Source organism: Haliotis asinina, chromosome 14, assembly GCF_037392515.1.
Source record: "Haliotis asinina isolate JCU_RB_2024 chromosome 14, JCU_Hal_asi_v2, whole genome shotgun sequence".
NCBI lineage: Eukaryota > Metazoa > Mollusca > Gastropoda > Lepetellida > Haliotidae > Haliotis > Haliotis asinina.
In genome coordinates this window covers 12,517,557-12,543,998 of record NC_090293.1, presented here as the reverse complement: position 1 = coordinate 12,543,998, position 26,442 = coordinate 12,517,557, and the positions used below count along the sequence as shown (strand labels likewise).

The following is a 26,442-nucleotide window of genomic DNA, read 5'->3' as shown; positions in this document are numbered from 1 at the left end:
AACACCTTTGCCTGACAATGTTTATATATAGAGGTCTGTGATAATAATGACTGGAGTCGGAATTGCAGTATGTACACTAGGCTCAAACAGTGTTCAACTGTCAAAGTCACTCAACCGAGTTCAGCTTTATATCGATTAGTTATTGTACATTTCTCATTGTACAACAACCGATCTCGTCCGTTCAAGATCAGCACCATTGACATAAAAGTCCGATCTGAGGGAACCGGCTCGCCATTCCATCACACTCTCGGCTCGTCTGCATTGTCCGCGGAAAATTCAATTTACTAATGGGCTCTTGGGAACGGTAGGAGCTTTCATGCCGATGTGGAATTAACAATGCCAGCGAGCCCACGGTTTGGCGTGCTGGTATGACGACATTCCTTGCTTAGCAGAAGAACCCACATCCGACTAAATTATTCAAAAGTCAATCTTCATTCTGATTGGTCGTCTGCTCCGGCAGGTAGATCGTCTGCTCAAATACGTGTATGGCGAATGCGCTTGTTCGTAGTGGCAGCGACTTTTTGATCACTTTACTCTAGGTGTTTCCTTCGGCCACAGGTGTGGAGCAAGCGAAAGACAAGTCTTTCTGGGGCCTTAATGTGAGGTGTGGCAAAATTGGAGAAAATATTACTTCCAACGGAGTGGAACAGATTGGTCTGGTTCCCTTAGAACCAAAAAAGACCAAGATGCCCTTCGGAAATTTTGAAAACCTGAAAGGAAGGGTCCTGCAACCCCCCAAGGATGCTGCCCATTTGGCGAAAATGTCCTTTCAGAGGTAAGTCGAAACCATATGAAGGTCAGGATTCTTGAAACCTTTAAGTCTGAAACTTTTCAAAGTGTGTTGAAAAAGTTTGCGAGATTTGGGCAGCCGATACTGGGAGCATTCACATTTAACATAATTCAATTAACATAACGTATTTTTAACGCATATGGATGGCACAATATCAACGGAATTACACCATTGATGCATGGTTAACTATCAGATCAAATACATCGCGAAAAATAATATGACAAGACAAAACGGTCCTATACACCCATGTGTTAGGTTATTTTTTTCAAGACCTTGTTATGAATTTGATGACACAATTACTAACTATTCAACATATACATGGTGATTATTGTATAGAAATCATGCGTGTGTGTGTGTGTGTGTGTGTGTGTGTGTGTGTGTGTGTGTGTACGTGTGTGCGTGCCTATGTGCGTAACCAAAAGATTAGTCAGTACGAGTTTCTCGAACCCTCTTGTGACATTCTGCGAATGTATCATCTCAAGCGTCAAAGACTCATATGTGACCCACTCGGATAGTGTTTATCACAAATGGCTTTTTAGTATTCTTGCCATAAAGAGCAACATTTCTCAGCAAATTAACACCTCAAAATCAAATACACTGTATGTATCTTTATGCAAGCAGGTTCCTTGAAAGGCTAATATGTTCAGGGTATCTGTTATCTCATGGTACCTACTTTACCTATTAATGTTATATATTCACACATAATGATATCTACTAAGCAAGGGACAAGGATAATAACATAAAACTTAAACTGTAAATGGGTGGTATTTCAAATCAAGAATTTAACATCAATATTTCTAAACACAAATAACCCCACGTTCTGTTTCATTTACACATTATACACCTATAATCAAGATATTTATCCTGAATAAAGCTTTTATGAAATACTACAATGCCGGTTCTACAATTGCGAGACGTGGACAGTAGATGATAGAAATGGAAACGAGCAGATGAGAAGATTTCTACCTACTTACACTCAGATAAAATGTCAATACCTAAACATACCATAACCATTGCCATGGCAACCGAGCAAGATAAGCTAAACTTTCCGGAGCTATTAAATATGAAGAAGAATGCATTGTACTGTAGTGAAAAGAAAGAAGCGGTTTTGGATGCCGTTTACAATGTATTTCTTCTCTAATATCATTCAAAATATTCTGCAAATGTCAAATGTGATTTGCAAGTCATAAGAAAGAAGCAATGAAATATATAATGTCAAAAAGCACGATTGCAAAGGCGCCTGTGTTTTTGTCCCCGTGGCAATGCAACATCTGATGCATGTACGATAGAGAATGATGGCCGTATGTAAATTGTTCTGGGAAATAAATGACTATGAAATTATCATCTTCCAGCCATGGAAACCAGATGTGAACTGAGCAGCACAGAGACGTTTCAATTTCATCGGCAGTTTAATTTCACGACTCGTCCAGCACGCCAATATAGAAAGTCATTCATCCCCCGATTTAGTAACACCAGCCAGTTCAGTTGCACATGCCTACTGAATATTTTCCACAATATCTGTTTCGGTATGTGTTCAAATTAAACGCATTCTAATCACTGTGTAATTAAACGGACACAAACAATTCCTCATACAAAATCTCTGCTAAAAGTAGACTTGATTTGACGATTGCAAATGTACCAGCGTTTGTTTATAAATCACAGTGACTTAGTAAAGAACATCTAACCTTTCATCATAAATATATAAAGTCAGAATAATCACCGCTGGATGTATCATGCAAATTATGCGCACGAATGCCGGAATATCTATGATGACACCGGGTGTTCTGCATGTATTTGGTTTTGGGGGATTTTGTTTGTGTGGTTTTGTTTGTTTGAATTCTTATGGAACCACAATAAACAATATCAGATTACGTGAGCTATAGAAAAGTGGGGTCACCCTAACAAGTTTGTTTGGCGACAGATATGGTATAAGTGTGTACATGATCAACAAATACAGACTATTTACAGGTGTTGCAAAAAGCTGCAGATAGACACATATGCTATCCATTGAAGCAACGTAAAATAAGTTCACCGATTTTGATACACCGTCATTAGACGAATGCCCGATGTTGGCCTGTATATGTGGGAATGTAACAAAGTAACCATGGTTTCATTTTCCCAAGGGAAACCGTTTATTCCATGACAATGCAGTAACCATGAAGCGGCTTTCATATGGAAACTCTATACAACACTGACAGGAACTGCAGTCGCGCTCTGATGTTTAAATAGTAATGATGCCTTGGAAAGATCGGGCTCTGATGAATAATACATGTTGATTTCAACATCCACATTGTAGTGCATGTCGTATTCCGATGCGTAGTTGTGGTGACAAAGAATTCTTTATTTCGATGGACATGATTTGTTGCCATAGATAGAACAGGATAAATATACATATGACCCAAAAAGTCAGTTGTGAAAGCCCGTGACGTCATTGTTTAATTCAAGTGACGTCACATGCATCTTCGCCATTTCATATCAGCCCACGAGATGTTTCATTTATACACCTATTTTTTCTTTTTTCAGAATTAAAAATTAATGTAATGTAAATTTCATCGGCATTGTATTTGAAGAACATTTTAGAAACCATTTAAATATTAACAAACCATTAAAATATTAACTGTTTTTAGATCGCGAACAGATACATATTCAAATCACAATGTACAACGCGTCCCATTCATATTACCACGACTGTCTACATTTCATATCGAACACCTATACAGCAATCGTTTCATTACGTATGTCATTACGGATGTCCCGAAATGCAGAATGTTTCAAAGGGTCGATAACATGCGGAAGAGGTGTGCAATCATTAGCAATGCCATTCAAAGTAGTCTCAATAGACATGTTGATTTCACCACTATGCTAATGATTAACATGCTCTCCTAAAGTCGTCATTTAATACCCTCAGGGTCATGCAGTAATTAAGCATTGTTTATTTGTGTGTAGCTTGTAAATATCCATGGTTAAATTATTTTGTGTCATGAAGTCATGTCACCGCTTGAAAAATACAACATATATGAATTTGCTGAAATTGACTGAGGTTCAGAGCTCGGGTCATTCTGTATATGATTAGTTCATGGGGTAAAGTATATGAATGTAGAGGTCTCGTAGCTGCTTATGCAATCTTAAACCTATAAATTGTTGAAGATTACTTTACGTATTTGCTAACTCTTTCGTTTGATCCCATATGATCTAACATACTACATGTCTGTTTCTGTAGGGTGGATCCTGAAACATAAGGAAATGTAGGATCTGATTTGAAACCCAGTGTCATGATCCTCGGTCTGTCGATAGCCTAATCCGTGTTTCGTATCTTCATGAAAGATGCTGATGTTCCTGGCACGGTCTCATTTACTCATAATAGCCACTTAATTTCCTTCTGCTTTCAGTTATAAATACAACCAGACAGCTACCTTGCATTCAATAAATGCTCTACATATGGATATAAACTAGATACTGCAAAATAATTACAAAATATCTAAATTAAGCCATTTCTTAAAAGTGGTACTCCACTACGATTCAAACATAGACCATTCGAAACTTCGAAATATCATATGAAAATCAATTATGGCGACATGAATGACTTGGAACTTTGTGCCTACGTAAGCAGTTCAATGGGAAATAAACTGGTGAGAGAGTACGTACTAATCCCGCAGCATATCGGAGGGTATAAACATGTATACGTCTTCATGCGAGTGCGTGTGCGTGTGCGCGCGCGCGTGTGTGTGTATGTGTACATGAATTGGATTGCAAATCGTCTAGTACACAATAGAATCCAAATCCACCCTACTGTTGTAAATGTCGTAATTATACTGATGGCAAACACTCCAGTCTCGATGTTAACCACGTTTAACCTAACCATACATTTATGTTCCAAGATACGGTGAAAATCTGCAGCTGTGGTACATACCTCCATCTTACACAATTACTCAGATACTTGATATTTGTGCAAGGCAACAACTAGTAATTTTCCTGAAAATATGACAGTATTATCATGCATTCGATTGTCACAAAAATAAATACTTTACTGATATCTGAAAAAGGACGGTCTGTAAATTACACTGTGTCTGACAGACAAGAAAAAGGTATTTTTCCAGGCATATGAGTAGGGTCTGTGTGTCACTATATAATAGATACAGCAACGCCCCAGGCAGATCGCTTATCGTATATGGCTTGTTAACACATGAGATGGACTTTGGACAATGGTGTGACTCTCGATAGGGAACCTGGAGGACGTTAGGAACAGAGTGACCTGTTTTAACCAGCTGTTGCAGGATTGGTCTTGCAGTTTAATGGTCAGTTACAGGGATAAGCTAAACAAGTGAAACATCCTAAGCATGTCACTTTTATTGGCAGTGCCCATTCACGAACCGTCAGTCCCACGATGGCCGACACGACGAGCTGGTGTGCTGGACGTGTCACCAGGGTCTTCCTTGAATGTATAACACTGTACATCGTGTCGTCAATCAAATGGGTCCTATGTCTTATGCCGAATACATAATTCCCTTAGCTTCCACTGGTATCATGCCTATCTCGTATTGACATGTGTCAGAACCATTTGATGTGAAAATCCCCAACACATTCATTTTATCCCTTGCTGATAAAGACTTCCTCTGTAAACAATTACAGAGTTAACAATGTCCATTCCATTGTCACTGTTTGTTACGCTCCCTTTAACGGTGTTAAACGTATCCTACTCAGTTTATATTTGTTCTGCTGTGTGACTATGTTTGTTCTGCAATGTTCCTGTTTTTGTTGCCACGGTGTATCTGTTACAATGTCGACATCAAACCAGTTCTGAAACTTCTTAGATTTAACTCATCCATGAATTTTTAAAATGTTTCCATGGAAACAATGAATAGCATCTGCCGGAGCTGATAATAGAATTATGGCTTTATTGTGCATACAGTACTAGAAAGCAATAACGTACGATTTGAACTTACGGGAATTGTGGTAACATGGTACGGCCGCGGAAAAGGAAGCGTTCTTGACTATGAAGAATCATAAATAATGGGTATCTTTGGATCTCTATACCATTTACTGGACTAAGTTATGTCGAGATATCCCTATGTCAGGCAATAAGAAATACAAACAAACCGAGGATGATTTTCTGATCACATTAATATTGTCTTCATTACCAACAGTGTTGAATTTGCTCGGCCAAGCCAAGTAATGGATTTTATGAGCAACCTTGACCTTCAGACAGGAAGTTAAACGTCAGTCTCGGTTTGATATTTTCAATTTCCGTTTATGCGGACATAACACAAGAACACCTGCCCTTTTATCAGCAATAATGTCGATTCAACTGGCACTAGCAGAGAATATTTACATACCGCAGAAGCAAGGCGTTCCCGGTTTTGGTTCAGTAGCGGCTATATTTGACGGATAAATATCCTTCTATTTCAATACCCTATAAGTTCAATGCGGTCATGTTTGTTCTCCTGGCACAGTGACATGATCCCATGGTGCTTTTAAAACCACAACCAGTTCTTTGCGTTGGAAACGGTGTACGTTTACAGTAACCATGACAAAATACCAGCTGTGCATTGTCCCGATTGCAGTATAAATTCAGAACGTTGAATGGTGGACGTTGTGTTAATTATCTGTTTCAAATCCAAAATCAATAATCATAATGTCTTTTGCTGCGTGTTATCAAAATGTTTGTCGCCTTCTGTTCAGGCGGATATATTACAAGTCACATCCCCCGGGATATTGTTCCGTCAGAGATAAATGCATTTGTTTCTTTGTACGGAACCATTTCAAAATTTCTAAATGATTGTCACGCCTTCACACCGAAGGTTGCGTTTCAGTCAGTTCGGATATATGATTTGTTTCTCACAATAAATGACGCTCATGCACTAGCGGTTGATGTCAATGTGTTTGACAATCTCAGCACGATAATGCAAGGATGTCAATAAACAAATACTATTCTGCTATCAGGTAAGTCCAAATGTTTTAGCCTCTGCATGGAATTATCGACAAAATATATAAAGCCATTAGCTCTGTGGAATGCTTTTACGTTGTGAAGGAAATGAAAGTTTTAAGTAAATTAAACACACACAGTAGATGTTAGCGACATCGATGAAACATTGATTGCAGTATTGTATTTGAGTTCATTTTTTGTTAATGCACGGATCGTATGGGGAATACAAAGAGCAGCGTTTAAATCCCCCGTGCTGCTTCATTTCAGCTAAACCATGGTTAACTTGGGGTTTTTTTCTGTGGTGACTACAGATTATGCAGCATTTGCGAGGAACAACCTTTGTGTAGTGCTCTATGTTTCCAATACCACACCTACCATTGTTTGCGTTGCTTTTAAACACCACATACATGGGAAAAACTAAAGATTTTTGTACAATCACGACAAAGCCGATAAGATGAAAAAGTGTTGTGTGTAGGTAAAATAGGTAGTCCGATCTCCATTAACGTTTGTTTTCTAGCAAACATATTTATATGTTAACCCTAAAGGTTCAAAGACACGATGTATGATTTGTTGTGAAACGCCTCATCCAGTGATGTTCTGAGAGATGTAGCAAACTACATAATAATTTACCTATGTTGGTTCGCGGTTGCCAAAGTAGTATTTTGAAACACCTATGTTCCATATATGAATGTTGACCATCCTACGTTTGTGTATATTATTTCGGTAATTCATTTGTACCATTGACCCTCACTGACCTCACGAAAAGACGTGTGCATTACAGCATTAATGATTGAAACAGGTTATTAAAACAGTAACCGGTTTGGTGTAAGGTCAGCAATCCAATATATACTTTCAGTGAAAAGACAATCTGATTAATGGACAAAGGTGATAAATTAATAATACTTCCCATTACCCTTTACTGACACTCGTATACTGAACAGGCATCTGAACAAACTGATTGGCATATGGCCATTATCCAGGCATCATAGAACGTTATATACAGTGTTCCGCAGATGTACAGTCACTCGATGCTTTCATTTCCTGAGAGTAGATGTGGTCTTAAAAATACCATAGCAAATAGCAGTGTGAGGATGTACCAGTGCCTGACCGTCACATTGAAGTTGGAGGATTGCAATGAATAATTGATAGAACATAGCTAATTAATTACTTGAAAGGGCACCAATTTAATCAACGCTCCTTACAGTGAATGGAAACCAAACATGTTCAGCAAATCACGAGATACTGTTACTGTGTAATGAACTCGAGAAGACATAAGGAAGCTAAATGAGCTCTTGCGTTTCCGGCTTCTGAATTGTATTTGGGCAAATAGTCTTTCCAGACTAGATATAGTTCATATAGTTCATTGTGCACAACAATAGCGTTTGCAACTTTAATTAGGACTCTCTTGATGGTTTTATATGGTGTGGGGATTTTACAAATTGCTTTAACTCTGCTTGCGTGTTTGAGGGGTGGGGTGTCAGAATGGATATACCTAATTTTACATCTTTCAAATGGATTGATATCCATCAAACAAAGAGCTGTGAATTAATAAACGGGCGATACCATAAATAACGAGCATGGATTGTATACAACAGCGACATGAGGCATTTAGTCCATAGTCAAATGATACAAGCATACACTTATGAAACATAGATCTACCTATTCAGATTTCATTAAGCGTAAACAGTGAAATAGTTGAATGTATCACAGTAAATTGACACCAGGTGCTCAGAACGATGACAGTATGTTCAGCAGCCACCTGTTTTCACGTCGCCATGTATTGTAACTTAACACAGTTGAATATATAGGAACACACATAGTTTAAACTGATGAGGGGTTTTCTGTTTGTTGTCACTATGTCAGCTGATATGACACCCTAGTTTGACACATACACGTCTTGCATCTGAGATTGATTGAGTGCCCTTTCGCGCGAGTTCACCAAGAATGGACTAGACAATTGGATCCTTTGAGCCAGGTCGTTCAGAAGACTTGAATTATCAATTGTCTTGAGTACTCAGAGGTGCTTTACTAATTTAGGATATGTACGTTCAGACAAATTACAACTGACCGTGTCATTACGTTCGTGGTGCAGATTTTACAAGTTCAGGGGACATTAGCGAGATTTGTCTTCATTTATGATTGGACTCCTCTTTGCTGTCATCTTGCTTCTTACCGTGGCCTTCAGCTGAAGATAGGTCACGTAGCGACTGTGGTTCCTTGCTGATGGAGTGTTTGTGGGCTTATTAGCTTAATTTGCACCCCGACGTTGGTTTCAGCGGATGTGGGAAGACTTGCGATCCAAACACATCTCCTCGCCTCGGAATTCATAATGGCAATTATTTCGATTGTGGGTTCTTCCCCATCTCCAAAGGCCAAAGAATAATTGCTTTGAAGCCATTCATATCACAATAACGTACACAAAGTGCACTCGTCTAGTCCTTGATTAATTAGATAAAATTATGCAGTTTTCGCAAAGGTCTCTAAGATTTCAGGACCGTGTCAGTGTAATCAAGTCCATGTGTGTAAAGGTGCGCTCGATTTCAAAGGAAGCTCGGTAGGCGGCCTTGACAACCGTCTCTTCCCCTCTGCTCGTGCTAACGTTTGTTCACTTCATAATCAAGTCGAAGATGGAAGTGACGGAAAAGAAGCGGTGCTTTTATTCCTAATCTTACGTATTTGAATACGGAGGTAGAATCTTCAACAGCAGGCGTCTGTATTTGACTGGTTGCATTGTCTTTCCTGTGGAACTGATGGGTCGTCTGATACAGAGGATAGGGATGAATCCTCTTAACCTTGCTGTCTTCGTCCAGCTTGACAGCCATCAGGGCAAGGTAATCTGTCATCATGGTCTTCAGGACTGAAATTACCCCCCGATTACCGTGGATTCTCTCTGTGTAGCGCCTGGGCCAGCTGAAAGAGTGCCGAGAAGATCTGACTCTCTACTCTTAGATTGACGGATGTTTAATGGAAGGATTTGTTCTGTTGGTGTCATGAGATGAGGTACACCAGCACATCCTGTCATCTAGGAGGAAATTGTTATGAGTTGTCCCCCGTTATTACCTTAACATGCATCAGAACTGGCTCTCATGCACCAAGAGCCATTTTACGACCCCGTCAAAACACCATTTCACATTTATTCCTATTCGAACGAACGATGGACTTAATGTCTTTAGGTCTAACAGAAATCGGGAGACTTAGTGTCTGAGAGGCCGCGAATCTTTGCAAAAAGTAGAATTCTTTAAACGTAAGAACTAGGATTTTTTCGGTATAAATTCTATTTTTTCGCATTAATGCGATACCGGGGGTTGGGGTTGGGGTGAGTTACATAAGAACAGGACGGGGCGTGATTTCCAGTAGATGTGTAATAATAATGCTACATGTGGAGGGCAATATGTAATTCCTATTTAAGCTGTAACGACTTAATAATGGATAATGGGGATCCCTAATGTTAGGAGGATTGATATTACCACATGCATTATATACTGTTTTGTTGTACGATGTATATTTAAAATCGAATCCGATAAGCAGTGCAATTCTCATTTGTTGTGACGAGATAGAACATCCTCTTTAAAACACAGAAATCAAAACGCTTCAAGTCATCACCGATAATATCACTTTCGATGAATTGTAAAGGTTATCCAACAATCGAAACAATACCAACTAATACACCGCCTTCTACTTGATAGTTCTGTTGAAATGTGAATAATCGGTGACAAATTGTACACTCAACGTTGTCATGGCACGCAAACACACCGTCATAGCACATATCAGGGACCCTTTGACGATATTGATTGAGGCTGCACAAACTTACCCAAACCCGTTCACATTGTTTTATGTAGGTAGCGACATTTATAGGTTCTTGGCAGTTAATAATTAAACACTTTCAGGGATGGGTCCTCAATGACTTGTCATCTGTTTTTCTTGGGCTTTTGTTGTGTTCGGCTGCAATGGAAGCGTTCTGTAGTACAGAGAATGAAGCTGAGTGTAATATGTGCTTAAAGCAGGCAATAAAGTAGAAAACACAGACGTTGTGAAGATTCCATATAATGAACCAACATGCAATTTTTGATTCAATACCTCACATGGAGTACATAGAAAAAATTACCCGAAAGAGGCCCTAAACATGCGAATTTCTTGTTAACCTTTTCATTGTGCACGCGATCGTGATTTGAAACAAACACAAAAAGTAAGTAGAATGAATTTGAATTTCAGGAGGAGGGATTTTTAAAGGATTCAAACGGAAGATAGCCAATTTAGAACAAAGTGCATGTAAATAAATGTGCGAATTTACAAGTACAGGTGTCCACCAAAACATGATTTGTTGGTATGTAAGCATAAGGCGGCAATAAAGCAGCACAAGTCGAAGACTTTTACTGCTCTGGTGAAATCCATAAAACAACCATGATGCTGACAGATCAAAAATCACGAACGAGACAATCCCGAGATTTCTACATGATTGGCTTGAGCTAAGAATGTAACAACGAACAGCACGACACTTGTCATCTTAGACTTCTGGGCCTTTCCCTGCACTTACATCTTCTGAAAATAATAACCTGTTTGGTATTCTGAATGCTTGGTACCTTCTTCTCGTACATTGATAGAAGAGTGGAATTACTACTGGGTTTACATACATCTTCCTCCGTTCTTCTTCTTGTGCCTGCCCCACAAGAGATAATCCTAACCGATGTAGCTATATGCAAGTCTATCCTTATAATCCCCATCCTCTTATAGATGGTCCTCCTTGTCTCGTCATGTTCCAGTTAAAAAGGTTTCATTTAGGTTGTCTGACGAAAGCTTTCTCTCTTATGCAGCTAACAATCTAGGCTACTGTCTGCGGCGAATAACAAGAACCCTCTAACGAGCGGTGTAGCTGCGCTGAAAGGTCAGGGTCGTTTATCAAGGGTAATGGCGTAACTCTACTGTTGACGTTAACACGTGCGTGTACAATTGGTAAAACGCTTCTCAGACCTACTTAAATTAGTACTCCGACTAAAGGTTAATGCCAGTAGTCTATATGCGAGTTCTGGCCAAAAGATAACGGACGCAAGCGAAAAATCCAATTCATTCAACAAACAGCAACATGCAAATGATACCGTTTTCCTTTCGATAGGAAAAGACGTGTGTTGCTTATCCCCACACCGTTGGCCCAAGAAACAAGGTCTGTCCAGGGCAATGCTACTATACTAAGGATAACACCTTTCCAGACCTATTTCGTCGTGATATTTATCACATGATTGATTGTGTTGTTACAATCCCCCTGCTACATGAATGAGTAAAACTATGATAGATAAAGTGTTAGACGTTGAAGACAAATGTAGTAGTTGTTCACGATTCTTTGTGTATAGACATGTCATTAAGGTACAGTATATTTCCTATTGAAAAACCTTGCTTGCGTATGTTCAGTGGGTCAGTCTCATTAGCACGCAATCATAAAAAATACATAACTGATATCTTCTGCTTTCATATGATTGGATATGCCTATTTTCGAATAAACCAGATGATAAAACTCCATTGTGCTTTATTGTCGGATGAAGGGCGTGCATATGCCAAGCCATGTACAAAAGCGTATTATAACCCTCTCAAAAAATAGTATAGTCAGTGTTACGCTATTGGTAGAAAGATTTCAGAGACAACTAAGGCACAGGGTATATCAATGTGTGTACGTTGATGCCACAAGTAACCTATGCCTCATAACCATTTTCTATGCGAAATAATAATGATATGATGTGAAGCATGAAATCGTGAAGATTTTGTACTCATCAAATGACATACAATCACATTTTCCAGATAAAACCCTTCTAAAGTATGAATTTCTGTTGAACTTTGATATTTGCAAAATATACAGCCTTGGCACCACAGACAAATGATGCCACACTTGTCTTTAGCACGCCTCCTTATCCAGTGAGCTACATTCTGCCTCTCAGACGAACTGATATGCAAGAACGAGCCCATCAAAACTCCAAAGAGTGGATCTTGAATTTTCTTGGAACCAATTTCAAAGTCCCTCTTGGGAAAAGGCCTAGCACTGAACGACCAATAGATGTCCATTTTTCTGGGTTGGATTAACGTTAGTGACAATATCAATTAACATGTGGTAGGAAGAGCCCTGTCAAGGTTCTGGAAGCAGTGCTCCCATGGTACGGGCAAGTACTCCTGAGACGTATAGGGTGGCCCAAAATTGATCCAACTTCTCCCATCGTTTGCAAATGGTTTTACAATATTGGCAGAGACAAAGAATAAATGGTAAATAGTCTAGTCTGCAGGTCACAGGCTGGTATGATTCTTCGACAATGGGCATTGCTCTCTTCGTGTCGTTTCACCGCTGTTGCCGTTACATATCAATAAAAGGTGCACTGGCTATTTCCACTTTGCTTCAAGGGCCATTTGGAATTTTATCTTCTGCGCTCTATCTTAATGGTAGTTGTTTCCTTTTAATATTGCATGTGACGTATATTGACAGTTCAAATATATCCATGCGATGCATTTTGATAGGGGCATACATATACTGAATAATTCATACGATTTATAAAATTACACAGGAAATGTGAAGATAGACTCAAAAGATTATTCAGCTCTAGTAAGACATTTCGTGGGCAGATTTTCCTGATGCCCCGCGATTTCTTAAAGGTATTGCATTGAATGATAACTAACTTGTTTTTATAGCGACATGGCTGCAAAATTGCCGAAGTGATGTAAACGTTTAACTCACTCGCTTAAAGTTATATTTAGTATGGCGCATGTGTGTATATCGTAGAAAATGACCACACACATTGTTTGTCGTATCTAATTCCAACTGATTGTTTCATTGTGTAAAGATAGTATTTACCAATGTCACTGACCCTACCACGGTGTCTCATTCACGGAAGATGAATAAATAAAATATTATCCTCGGGACTGTATTATTAACTGCGTTTCTGTCATGTTGGTTTTGTGTAAACATGGGAATTGATTTTGTGGCTGATACGGATTCTGGCAAGAGAAAAGTGCCAAAATATTGATGACTTTTCCAGTGAAGGATCCAGACTTAAAGTGCTTTGACACTGATTAAAGAATGAGTGAATTTGGGTTAAGTCAGGAGAAGGTTTGGAAAGGGCTTGTGCTCCGGACTTTAACTTTTATTGATTTATGAAAAGACTGGGAGTCTACATTGAGAGCAGCTGAAATTACTACATGATTAAAAGAATATCAAATATAATTGAAATTGGAGTTTCCCGTTGCAGAATTCTCCTGGGAAGGTTTTGTGGCAATACAGTGGCATTTTAATATAATAATGTTGGTTAACCTGATAGATATTTTGTATAAATTTACATTGTTTTTATTACAATTTATATATTCCAGGACCAATGGTTATGAAGCATCTTTCGACATGTTCCAGTATGACCCAAACATTGCAGCCAATTTATACATTTTCTTAGGCTGGCTTTGAATATTAAATGGCCGAAATTGAGATTTCATTGACCTGTTTAATGATGTACATCACGGACCTCCCCTGTTCTTGAACAGCAAAGATAAGCATTAAATATTTAAGTTGTGCATCCATCTTATGATACGAGGCTTTTAGCGCAATGTGGTGATCGACAGTTCATGGAAATCTACACGCTTTATTTCAATTTCACTTCGTGCAGACACGGATGCGATTTTGAATCGTCAGCCAACGTCTTATGATACCCTTAACCCAATAGTTATTCTGATGTTTGGAATATATATTTGGCAGTTGCTATGTTACTTAGTTTAATATAACATCCCAGGATCCCTGCGTCTCACAAGAGACAGAATGCCAGCACACCATATTATTTGATGGAGTAACCCTTCGTAGCCAGAATAAAATTAAAAAAATAAAAAAATAAAACAAAAATAACGTGTCTATTTCACTCCTCCTTCCGCGCAAAATGCTATTATTGCGAATAGTATCAGTCGAATTGCATCTGAATATTCTTCTTTCATTTTGTGCAATAAAATTGATGACTTAGTTTTACATCAGCCATACACATTTGCATCAAAATGTGAAAATGTACATTAAGAACACTTCTTCACAAATGTTCTTTGTTCCAGAATAAATGCTGTCTGTACAGAGGCCATGTACTCATCTAAGAAAGAGATCACCTGACGAAATGAAACTGAAATCAGTTGATCTTTATGTGTTTATCATAATGAATTTCTTTCACTTTTAAGTAACCTTTTAAATCCCTGTCATGTAATTGTAAGTGTTTGCTGGACAGATGATACATGGAATCTCAAACAGCTCTCGGAACCTTCTTACGGAATGACTGACTAACATCAAAAGGGTTAATGATACATGTTCTTGCCCGGGGAAGTTCTGCTTACTATCAGTCGGAATAATTGATTAGGGGAGGGGAACACCCGCTCTAAATTAAATAACTCTACTCTATCTAAATGAAATTTCCTCAGCTGTTGTTCTGTCCGCAAGCCCAGCAATGGCCCAGACTTAATCCTTGAACAGTGGGATGGGAATGAATTATTTATCGTTGTGTGAGCATGGTCTTGTGGAGCGTTTGGACAGTCACATCACTATGGGGAGGAAGGTGTTGGGCGAAAATGTGTTATCCCTGATTAGATATTTATCAAACATTTTCCAAGATTGGAGGATTTCTTTGAAATATTGATTTCGTTTTCGGTTGAGTGTGTTTGTTTAGCAGATAAAATGAAATTTCTTGGAGGTTTCTCAGCAAGAGGATTAGCTCCTTCTGTTATCGAATGATAGCTGTATCTTCAAAAAGAAATGTCATATTTATTTTTGCAAGTTAAGTACATTTATTTATTTTTTTTTTTTTATCCACTTGAATGGATTCTGCTATTTGCATGATATATTCACTGGTTCGTTCATGAATATTGATTGACGAAATGTAACATGTTTTATTAGTCTTCTTTATTACTCTCGAGTACAAATTATTTAATGACGTCATTATGTGATACTTTAGAATTCAAGCAGCATCCAATATTAAACACACGTCATCTGCAAAATTCGCATTTTGGGAGAATGTCATGATGTGCGACGCTTGCCAAAGATGAAGAAGGGTGATCCGGGGATTTGCCTCCCTTACTTAATCCAGGATTCGGTTTCCAAATTTGAAGGATGGTGAACTTACCGATGTGTTTAGCCAAATACACTCAACCTCAAATGAACACAGGTAGCGAAGGTACAGTAATTTAGTTTGGGTTGTTGCCTTTCTTGGTGAAGCTGGCTGTGTTTAGAGCGGGTTGGAATCCCCGATTTGCATATACTATGACCTTTGTTCGTCATCACTATCGTCGACAAATTAGCAAACGCCTTCAATCTTAATCACAACGCTCTCGCTCTAAAGACTTAAAAATGGCCTTAGTATACACCAAGTGTACATATAGTATTTTCCTCTATACATGCTCTCTGTTGTCTATGGTTGTTCACTTCAAGTAGGTTTTTATCTACAGGCGGTTTACTGCACTTTTACAGTTATGCATTAAGTTTAACCTTCAAGTGACCTGTGGAACCGCCTTGAAACTGTCGCCAACATTTTCTCAACACGCACAGAAACACCAGTTCCAGGTCGATAATTGTTTTCCAGAGCCTCTTGTCAGTATGAGTTTACGATCAGTATAAATTATTCAAGAGCGTTTCTATTTTCTTACCTGAAATGCGCTCATTGGTGTTGATACCTTGCATGCGCTCGTAAAACATCCCCCTCGGGTATACTTTGTACATTGATGACGTCAATACTAGGCTACCCACCCGTGAAAGTCACTCCTCCGTTACATTTTCGATAAGTAAGACGCCGGCTCCAGTATTTGCACGATATAGTAACATTACGTTATTCAGTTATTTTTACTATTTTAAGGAGTTTCAGTGCAACATGGGGTTGGTTTCTCTAGGAACATCAAATGACATTCTTGGCCATTGTCGACCCATTATTCAAGCCTGAACATGGTATTCCCCAAAGGAGGTGTAATGAGTTGGATATTGACAGCCGAACTTTGCAACCTGAGGAACTGTGTTCTATATACAGACGGGATGGTGAAAAACGTATTGTACTTTGTGACACAATCGTTTCCATAAGTACAATATTTATTCGACCTTCCCCCTCTCCACCCCCCCCCCCCCCCCCCCCCTCCCCGTTCTCTTTGTTTCACCTTTCGCGAAGACCACTACTCATCGTTCTTCTGAGGTAAGCATGTTACGTAAGACTGGTCGTTCTGACATATTGTGAAAATATAGCACCCTTGTCTCAGCATGGACAAGCGCCCTTGTCTCATGATTAAGTCTGGCATGGTCCACAAGCAATCTGAGATTGCGAATTAAGTCTGCCAGTTACCGGCCTCTTAGGTGACATGTTAAGCACCTGTGTCCTGCCCACAACACACCGAATTTAGATGTGCTAATACGCACTGGCAAATGTTGAGTAATACCCTCGTTAAGTGTCTGGCACAACACAAGACTAGAATAGAGCCTTGTGTCCTCTGCCCCGCACACATTGACTTGGAACTACGTCCACAGATCATTCTGATATCACTTGATTTATTCATCTATAATGCACTGTCAAATCGGCCAATACTTTATTTGAACTACACAGTACACATTTTAGAGATTTCATCCTGATTACAGCATTGTCATAGAAATATAGTAAAGGATGTTGCTTAAATCCAGTCTGGCTTTATGGTGAAAATACAGCCTGTGTCAATATGGCCTCTGTCTCGAGGCACGGTTTGATGCGCTGCAATTCCGCTGTGCTGAAACTGTCATTGTAATTATTTCTAGGTTGTGGTTTATGCAGGAGTTCCTATTCAACCCACGCCACCGTGCTTTAAGTTGTCGAGACGTTGAGTACCCTTGAACATATGCATAGAGATGTACATTGAGTTCTGATAAACAGGTCACACTGCTCTAGAGGAACATAGACCTGTTGTCACCAACAGCGTATGTGGATTGTAATTTGTTGCCAAGGTGATTTCGGATTCATCAAGAGATTTACAAACGCTGGCTGTTATGAAAAGAATTTGATCTTTTGTAGCCACTCTATGGTTGTGTATATGAGTTCATGTGAATATGCGTCTTTGTATCATTCCGCAGTGTGATGGATAAAGCTCTTCAACCTTGCTGATGAAGCACATCTCAAAATCTTATTGAACTCAATCAGCAGGCTCATCGATATTTAATCATCCCCGTGATGTTGCATCATTTCCATTCTGTAATCACGAAATTAATTAACCCCTACTAATTATTTATTGATCGCGTTGATGGTGAAATGTACCAGACGTGTGCCCGTGTGTTACACCTTGTTGATATGATGTAATGACAAGCCCGCCTTGTAATCAGGGTGGACAAAGAGAGCACTACTCGTTCCACTCGTGACATTTTAACTGAATGAAAGCCAAATTGATTCCTGTACGTTAGAGCCCATGAACCAAAGATCAGGTGTCTTCTACAACAGAAATAATCTTGCACAATGTTCCGTGGGCACTGTCAGGTGTGCGCCCCTTCTCTTTCTCGGAGAACAACCACATGGGATGCAGAAAAAGCATTAGGTTGGCCATTTGTGATGGCGCATCTTGTGTTGACTTAACCCTGCTATGATCATGCGGGAAAGGCAATTTCTTTTGTCTGCAACATATTTTTACACAAAGGATCGTAGGATGTGTTCCTAACGTATGTTGAAACTCAACGCCATTTGTCGGAAGAGTTGGTGGCGAGGGTGTAATATGATTTTTCTGTGTCACACCGTGTGCATAGGCTAAAACATGTGCATGGATCGATGATGTTCCTAGTTCAATTCCCAACATGGGCACAATGTTGAAAGCCCATTTTTTATACTGAGCGAGCAGCAGATGCAAACCCGTTTCTAATGCGCCTAGTCGAAAAAGACTGCACTTGCACATAAAGCATAGAACTAAAATTAAGCAACTTAACAGTTAAGAAGACAGCCTAATAATATTAACGACAACTTTTGTCATGATCCCCGGTGGTCCGAAAACATGGACACGTGACCGCTATGACTACCCTAAACCAATGTTAACGTACGGGATCACGATCAACTCAAGGCTTGTTGGACGGGACCCTGTATCGGATCATTGAAGGTGTGTATAGGTACGTCCTACGCCCACGTCAAATCATGATGGTAATGAGGTCAATCAATTATTCATTGTTCATTTTGATAGGTGTCTATTGTTCCTTATATCCAATGGTGCAGCTATACTAACTAAAGACAGAACACACCGGCTAGTCTGATCAAAGTAATGTCTGAAGCCGGGACACTTTCTGCTGCACTATCTCAGAGAGACGTTATTGTCCTCCAACTGTATCATTGTCGCTTCGTGGGAACTCATAAATAGATAACAATGCGTTCTTTATATTGTAAATATTAGCATAGCTTTCGATTTTGAATCTGTTTGTGCAAACACGCGAGTGTTCAGCCAAGGGGCAATGCATTACGTAGACAACGCAACCAAAGTCAGACTCAACATGAACGCGCTGGGATTGATCAAGCAAACAGAATGCTTTCCGAACCAATAGCATGCCTTTTCTCAAGTGACAGGCGAAACCAGTCGATAAAAGAGTCGCTAACAGTCCATTAACAGTGTATTGAAAAGACAGATCGATTTTTGCAAGACATTTAACATAAATGCGTTACTTACAAAACCATTAGAAAGACCGTGTTTGTATAGTGAATATGCATTTATTCATCATCGTTTTATTATGTTAGAAGCGTCTTTATATTAGACGGATGTCGTCCGCGTGTTGGCGCTTCCGGTTACAAAGGTAATTGCCGTGTGCAGGACTACTCTCTTTTGCCTCTCAATTACTAGAGTGCAAGACTGGCCTGAGAGTGCATGCCTCGTCAAAACGAAACGCAATAAAGTAGAAATACTGCTTTCTTCCGACGTTCCCACAGTACTCTGAACTTGATCCTTTAACGTAAGGGACGACATCTCACATCCTGAATTCTTAACAGCTACACGTGCCTTTCAAGGGCTCTTGGTATACCCGGAGATAGTTTGATCGACTCCTTTCGGATATGGTTAATCATAAACGTTCAAGTAAATTGTCTTATCTCAGAGGACATTTTTCAGATCGCGTTCAGGAGGAAAGCGCATTTAATCGCTGCGCTACTGTTCTTTGTATTCTGACTTCCGGTGACTGCTCGCTCAACTTCCTTTTGATGCGGAGATCAAACAGACAGTTTATTGTTCCATGTAATGTGGTGGTTCAGTTGACAGTCATTTTCCTCTAGTAGAGCTCATAATAACAGGATGAAAAAACTGGAACAAGGCAACGCATTAGGTATACAATGGATTGTACTGGTAGTTGTGGGTGTTTATTATCCGTCGGCCATAAATTTTCATTGTTAGGCTTTTAGACCTTCTATGATGCGCCGATAAATAACGTTAGGGACACAGGAAACAACGATTATTTTGTTGAAATTAGAATGCAAGAAGCAAACATCTTTAGTTTTCATTTACTCCTCATTCCCTTCAGATAACTACGAGGGGACAGGATCATTATCTTTACGTTATTATGGCCTAATGGAAACTAACTGCAATGCTTTATTTACGATCCGATATGTTTATGAGCGTGGCGTTAAACAGTGGGTTGGCCTCGTTCTCGGAACATATTTATATTTCTTTCAAAGATTTCTGGTTACGACTCGATGGATTTTGTCGTTAAGCCTCTTTTCGGCGTCATCCCTTCAAGATAACTCGCGTTTATGGCGTAAGAATTAATGATGTTTTACATTAACGAGTAGATTACCAATGAGGCAGAAATAGATAAGGTTCGTTTTCGCTAACGTTGTGCAATGCTATTCCAACAAAGAAAAATATATGAAGATATATGCAGCGTGAAATTTAATAGTGCATTGAGGAAAAGAAAAGTCACTACCTAACGCCCCCGAAAATACGCTAACTTTTACTGGTGAATGCAAACATGTTCAGTGACAAATAGGACAGATGTCATTTTCTTAAATACTTTGAAAAACGCCATTTTACTATGGTAACAGGAGATTTGTCAGAAACTTTCAACTAGACACTAGAGGACATGTTGTCCAAGTTATCCAACATCACCACAGCCGCTGCCTGTATTGTTTTGCACTTGCCTAAACCCCAACCTTGTCAACACAAATACAATGTCGGTGCACATGAAAAGACCCATTATTTACATTCATTCTATAATTATAAAAAAATCGAAAAATTACAAAAGTGACCTAAAGGTCTGATCTTAACTTGACTTGTCTTCATATCAAACATCACTATCTTCTTCCCATCTTTAGTCACCGATCTTTAGTCACCGATGAACCTTTCAGTAAACAGACGAAGCATACAACGTACATGTATCAATTCACACCATCCAGCGAGACTTCAGAAAAAAGCTTTTAACGAATATGTGCAGAGCATATAGACAACAAGGTTCTGATCAATAAAAGTCTGTGTCTCTGGCTCGGCTGTAGCCAACAGACCATGTACACAAGAGCTGTGTCCAACATTGCTATAAAAGTCAACGAACAAAGGAGATTGTTTTTCTTTTTTGACATTATCATTGTATTGATTGCTTTGCCTTTTGTTCTCCCTATGCATAGTTCCTGGAGGGACATAGATAACCAATGTTGCCTTAGCAATTCGTCTGCAGAGAACATGATCTATATGAATACATGTACTGCTTTAGATGACCGCTTATTTAAGGGCTATGCCTTTGTGAATGATTTGTCTGATATTTAAACGCGATTATAACTGTATAGAAATCTTTTATGCATTACGTAAACATACAAATTATATTTATGCAAATGATTATTGACCGTCTTTGAGGAGATACAAAGAACAGATTGGCATCAACTGTTAGCATGAATTTCGTTTTTAGCAAGTTGTTTATTGTTATTTCAATCCATACCAACGTGTCATTGTACTGCACATGCAATGGCTCAGTTGACAGAATTGATTGCACTGGCTTAATCGAGATCTGTGAGAATTGATATATCAACAAGAACAATCCTTACTGCCACTGGCCTCTTTGAGGTCCCTATATATCATATAGCAATGGCGTGAATACCCTTCGAGTAATGTATTTAGAGTATGTTAATATATTTCAGCTTTACTTCCTCTCACGATAGCATTCTTTCCCGTGCTTTAATAGGTCCCTATTCTTCTTTAAATAGGTCCAGTAAAGCTATACGAGACAGTGTACCCCTCTGCTGTATAGAACAGAATGAATATAGAATAGAGTGATATAAAGCAACATAACATATGTAATCCACCAAACACAGTTTACCCAGTTAAAAAGACATTTCTGTCTAAACATAGCAATTCTAACAGTATCATGTTTACCATGAACAGTGCCAGGATATTTTCATTTATGAATGTCGGAAATCCGATTAAACGTGATCCATCCCGCTGATTTATCCCCAAACTTCCGACTCAGGCCGCGTCTTTCACTAATAAACATCGCGAGAACGTAAGCCGATTTACTCTTAATCTCTTATGAGGTGTCTCCCGCGGTAGGACAAGGGTCTAATAAAAACAGGGCAGTGGATTCCCCAGGGCTGGGACTCATATATTGATTTCATGTTTGTATCAGCGTGTACACCAGTTTCCACATGCCCATAAGTACATTATTCTTTTCAAGTTTTAATATGACCTCAGCGAGCTGTAAGTAAGAGCATGAATTGTGAGTATGCTTATCGTCGTTATTAGCAATATTCCAACAATATCATGACAGGGGAAAACAGAAATAGGCTTCTCACAATGTATCCTTGTTAACGAGTCGAATCCTGCCATTCAGCCTGACAAGAGAACGCTAAACCACAAGGCTACTGAAGAGCTCCAGAACAACAATAAATATTTATGCAATGGAACCAAGTGTGTATATTAACATAATCCGTGATTGGATGCAAATAGTGTTATTACATGTTCTGTGTCAAAACGAGAATAATTGTGTTTCTCCAACATGACTGTGCGGTGGAAACACCAATCCAATGTTCAAGACCATGTTTTAGAATATGATTTATATCAGCTTAATGCCTATAAAATATCATTTCTTTAACATGAGAAAGGGGATGAAAACTCGATCTTCCACTCTCCGGACAAACGCATTAACCACTAGGCCAAGAATGTTACCAGTTCCAACGGACTCAAAAGGACAACACATCAAACAATGACCAAAACAAAACTAACTACAACACAAAATGAGAATTTGAATTACATGTTTTTCAAGTTTATTTTAAGATATTTTAATTAAATTTATAATCAAACATGTCCATCTTCAACCAAATTTAACAATCACTTCTCAATATGAATCAGAATGTGTGCTTCTAAAACCTTAGAGAAAATAAAATATGTGTATTTTTGCGCTTGAGTATAATGATCTCCACATCTGTATATGGACAACGGTTTCAAGTTGTCAACACAGTCTCGTATAGTCACCACACAACAGAACCAATGTTTAACGCAAGCATAAAGATGAATTAGCTTTCAAAAGGAAAGGAAGTACCCTGAAGTGACATTGAGACTGTGCAGGGCAGATTGATGGTTGAGGATGGCTGGGGATGAGCTTCTCAGTTTGATAGTCACACTGGCTAGACGTGTCTTTGTCAATATGCCACACATGATGCCAGGAACTGAATGCCGGAGCAGGCCGTTCACTTGGAATGGCTTTCCTTATTCACAACAAACCCTCTTGTGCACTCGGGGAAAGTGGCCGTCGGTTTTCAACTTAATTCATGGGTAGACAATTTTAGTAGATGCAGATGTTTAAATGGCCTTAGTTGTAGGTTCCATAAAAGTGCCAGGTCCCGGGAAGGGTTGTGTACAGGTCTTAAAGCCGTTTTGAGATAATTACGATGGTCGTATTGTCTATTATAGGATACTTTCCATCTTGGTACGGTCTTGGCCAATGATTGAGTATTCACTTCCAATCGTCAGTAGCGACTTATATCTAAACTTAACACGTCAAAGCTAGAGACTCATCAGTCGCCCGTATTTGTCGAAACACAATCTTAATAAGGCGTGAGGGCAACATGATGATGGAAAGTACACAAATGCGTGATTGAAAAACACACTGTTGTAGCATATCTCGTTCTACCCATTGTAATCATTGCCATGCTGCGGTAGACGCTAATGAATGTGTAATCCTTACTGTATCATCACTAGGTTCGGTAGATGCTAATGAATGGGTAATCACAACCATTCGTATTATCACTAGGCGCGGTACAGACTGGTGAATGGGTAACCATTACTATTGGTATCATCACTAAGTGCGGTAGAGACTTCTGACTTGGTAATCACTACCATCTGCATCATCACTAGGGGCGGCAGAGTCTGGTGAATGGGTAATCGTTATCGTTGGCATCATGACACGGTGGCGTAGAGACTATTGAATGGTTACCGCTGTTGTTGCTGGGTAACCATTACCATTTGCATCATCACTAGGGGCGGTAGCCGCTAATAAATGGGTAATCAGTACTGTTGGTATCATCACTAGGAGTGGTAGAGGCTAATGAATGGGTAATCATTTCCACTGATATCACCACTAAGGTGCGGCAGAGGCTAATGAATGAGTAATCATTTCCACTGATATCACCACAAAGGTGCGATAGAGGCTAATGGATGGGTAACCTTTATCACTGTAATCATCAGCAATCCCAACATAATCGTTACAATGGTGCGGTAGTGTCAAATATGCTCGTTATCAAAGTCATTGTAATCTTCATGCCTGAAGTCAATATCTAAGGAATCATAACCATTTTTATCAGTACTGTCCTGCGGTAACGACCAAATGTATATGGGTGGTGATTAATTTTCTGTCCTACTGGCTAATATCTGAGTTATTATTGAGGCAGTACCCAGTGTCTGAGTATGAATTACCAAGGCGAGGCAATGAATGTGATGCCTCTACACGCGTTTAGTGTTAATCGCTGTATTAATCATCACGAAATATCGGTCCACGTGCGAAATATTCTTTTAGGGTCATCTGTGGTAATTGCTGTGAAGAAATAGTCATCACTGCATTAAGAGTTTATGACAGATCTTCAAGAAAGGCGTTGAAAGGTTGTGTACGTTTCACGTCATCACTATCATCACTGATATCGTGATATCAGCTGTTGTTGCAACCAATTTCTACTATAAGTCCAGCAAGCACAACAACGGTAATTTCAGTAGTGGAAAAATTACAATTAACCTGCAGACATTAATGAAGAATGTTTTTTTCGAAATACAGCTATCGATTTTGTGAAAGCATGTAATAATTGTCGAGAAATCCATCGATTTGATCATTCATTTTTTCCGAGTCACTTTCCGGTCCCAGTAACCTGTATTCGTTAATCTAAACATGCAATAACCCGTTCAGTATTTTAATTAAGTATCACAGGAGTAACGCACATGTGCAAATAGTCATGAAAAGGATCTTGACATTGTGTGACATCCTGTCGTCCTATCGTTTTGCAAGAAGGTGTCAGCATTTCAACTCTTACGCAATATGCTATTCATATATACTGTTCTAATACACATTTATCAGTAATATTGACGATTTCATACACACACACAGATGCACTATTACAAGCCCCTAGGCAGACATTCAAAAGCCATTTCATGTATTTACATTAGATTTGAGTACGGCTACAAACGAAATTGCAATCTCCAGATACGGATGCTGAAAAAGCAATCGGGCTGCAATATGCAGGCAAAGGGTGCAAAAACTCCACCAGATGTGCTTTTTGTCTATGGCCCCATCTGGACTGGTAATAGAAACGAGAGTGACATTGGTTCTTAGTTTGAACAAGGATTTCCATCTCTTAAAGCTGAGATGACATCTCCCATCGTCCCTTGTCATATCGTTCGAACATGACATACTTCATCACTGCTCAAGAAGAAGCTGTGATGAATGAACAACTTGAGTTGAGCGTGAGGACGATTCCAGTTCCATATCTTCTTCAGATATTACTGGCCTTGACACAGGACTCTCGCGATTACGTAAATTATTCAGTCCACGTTTACCGTTATGAAAGAATATGTCCTCGGTATCAAATGAATGCATGTTTACTGTGATAACATTCTCCTCCTTTGAAAGAATATGGACAGGTTATTACAAAATGACAATGTGAGGATATTGCAGCGACAGAGAAACCATTTATTGGACATCAAAGAAACGCATGGCAGGGTATTTGTGTACCAGGTTTATGGCAAAATTATGCGGCTTCCGCCATAGGATAATATCATCTAGATTACCGTAAATGCATAACGAATCAGTAGCAACGCATCAGCTAGAGGAATGTTGACCACTGTACTTCTCTTTAATGTTTGCGTAACTGAAAAACTTTAAACGTCATGAATATATTCAACTCCGCACACCAAACGCTGATGGTTATGTCAATTCAACCAATGTATTAAACTAAAGATTATTTTGTGCAAAACATGGATTTAACAAGTCTATTATCATGTAAGAAAATAAACAATCGTCCTCAGAGAATGGTCAAAGGACAGTGATATATCAATTTGATTCAAAAAGGGTGTAAGAAAAAATCTTGCTTCACCTAAACCTTTAAATTAGCCCTCCAGGGAGGCAGCGAGCGCCGTATGTGTTCAGGATCTAAGACAGTTCATCCACGTGACAAAAGACGTGGCAGAACCGATTTGTCACCGGTAAATTGTCTATGAAAAGACAGAGTCATGAGTTTCCGTTCTGAACTACTTCACCCGCGAACGATAGAGAACGCGAGATGTTAAAGATACAATTGTCTTGGGAAACCAAGATCCATAC

At 39.2% G+C, this 26,442-nt stretch overlaps 1 protein-coding gene across 1 annotated transcript in view; it reads left to right on the top strand.

Annotated features, from left to right (window-relative positions):
* The first annotated feature begins 487 nt into the window (after positions 1 to 487).
* LOC137261652 (vesicular glutamate transporter 2-like) overlaps positions 488 to 26,442 on the top strand; it is a 66,464-nt gene continuing 40,509 nt past the window's right edge. The window contains exon 1 of the mRNA XM_067799430.1: positions 488 to 775. Coding sequence (XP_067655531.1) covers positions 687 to 775 — 89 coding nt within the window. The 5' untranslated portion in view covers positions 488 to 686. The remainder of the gene's footprint in view (positions 776 to 26,442) is intronic.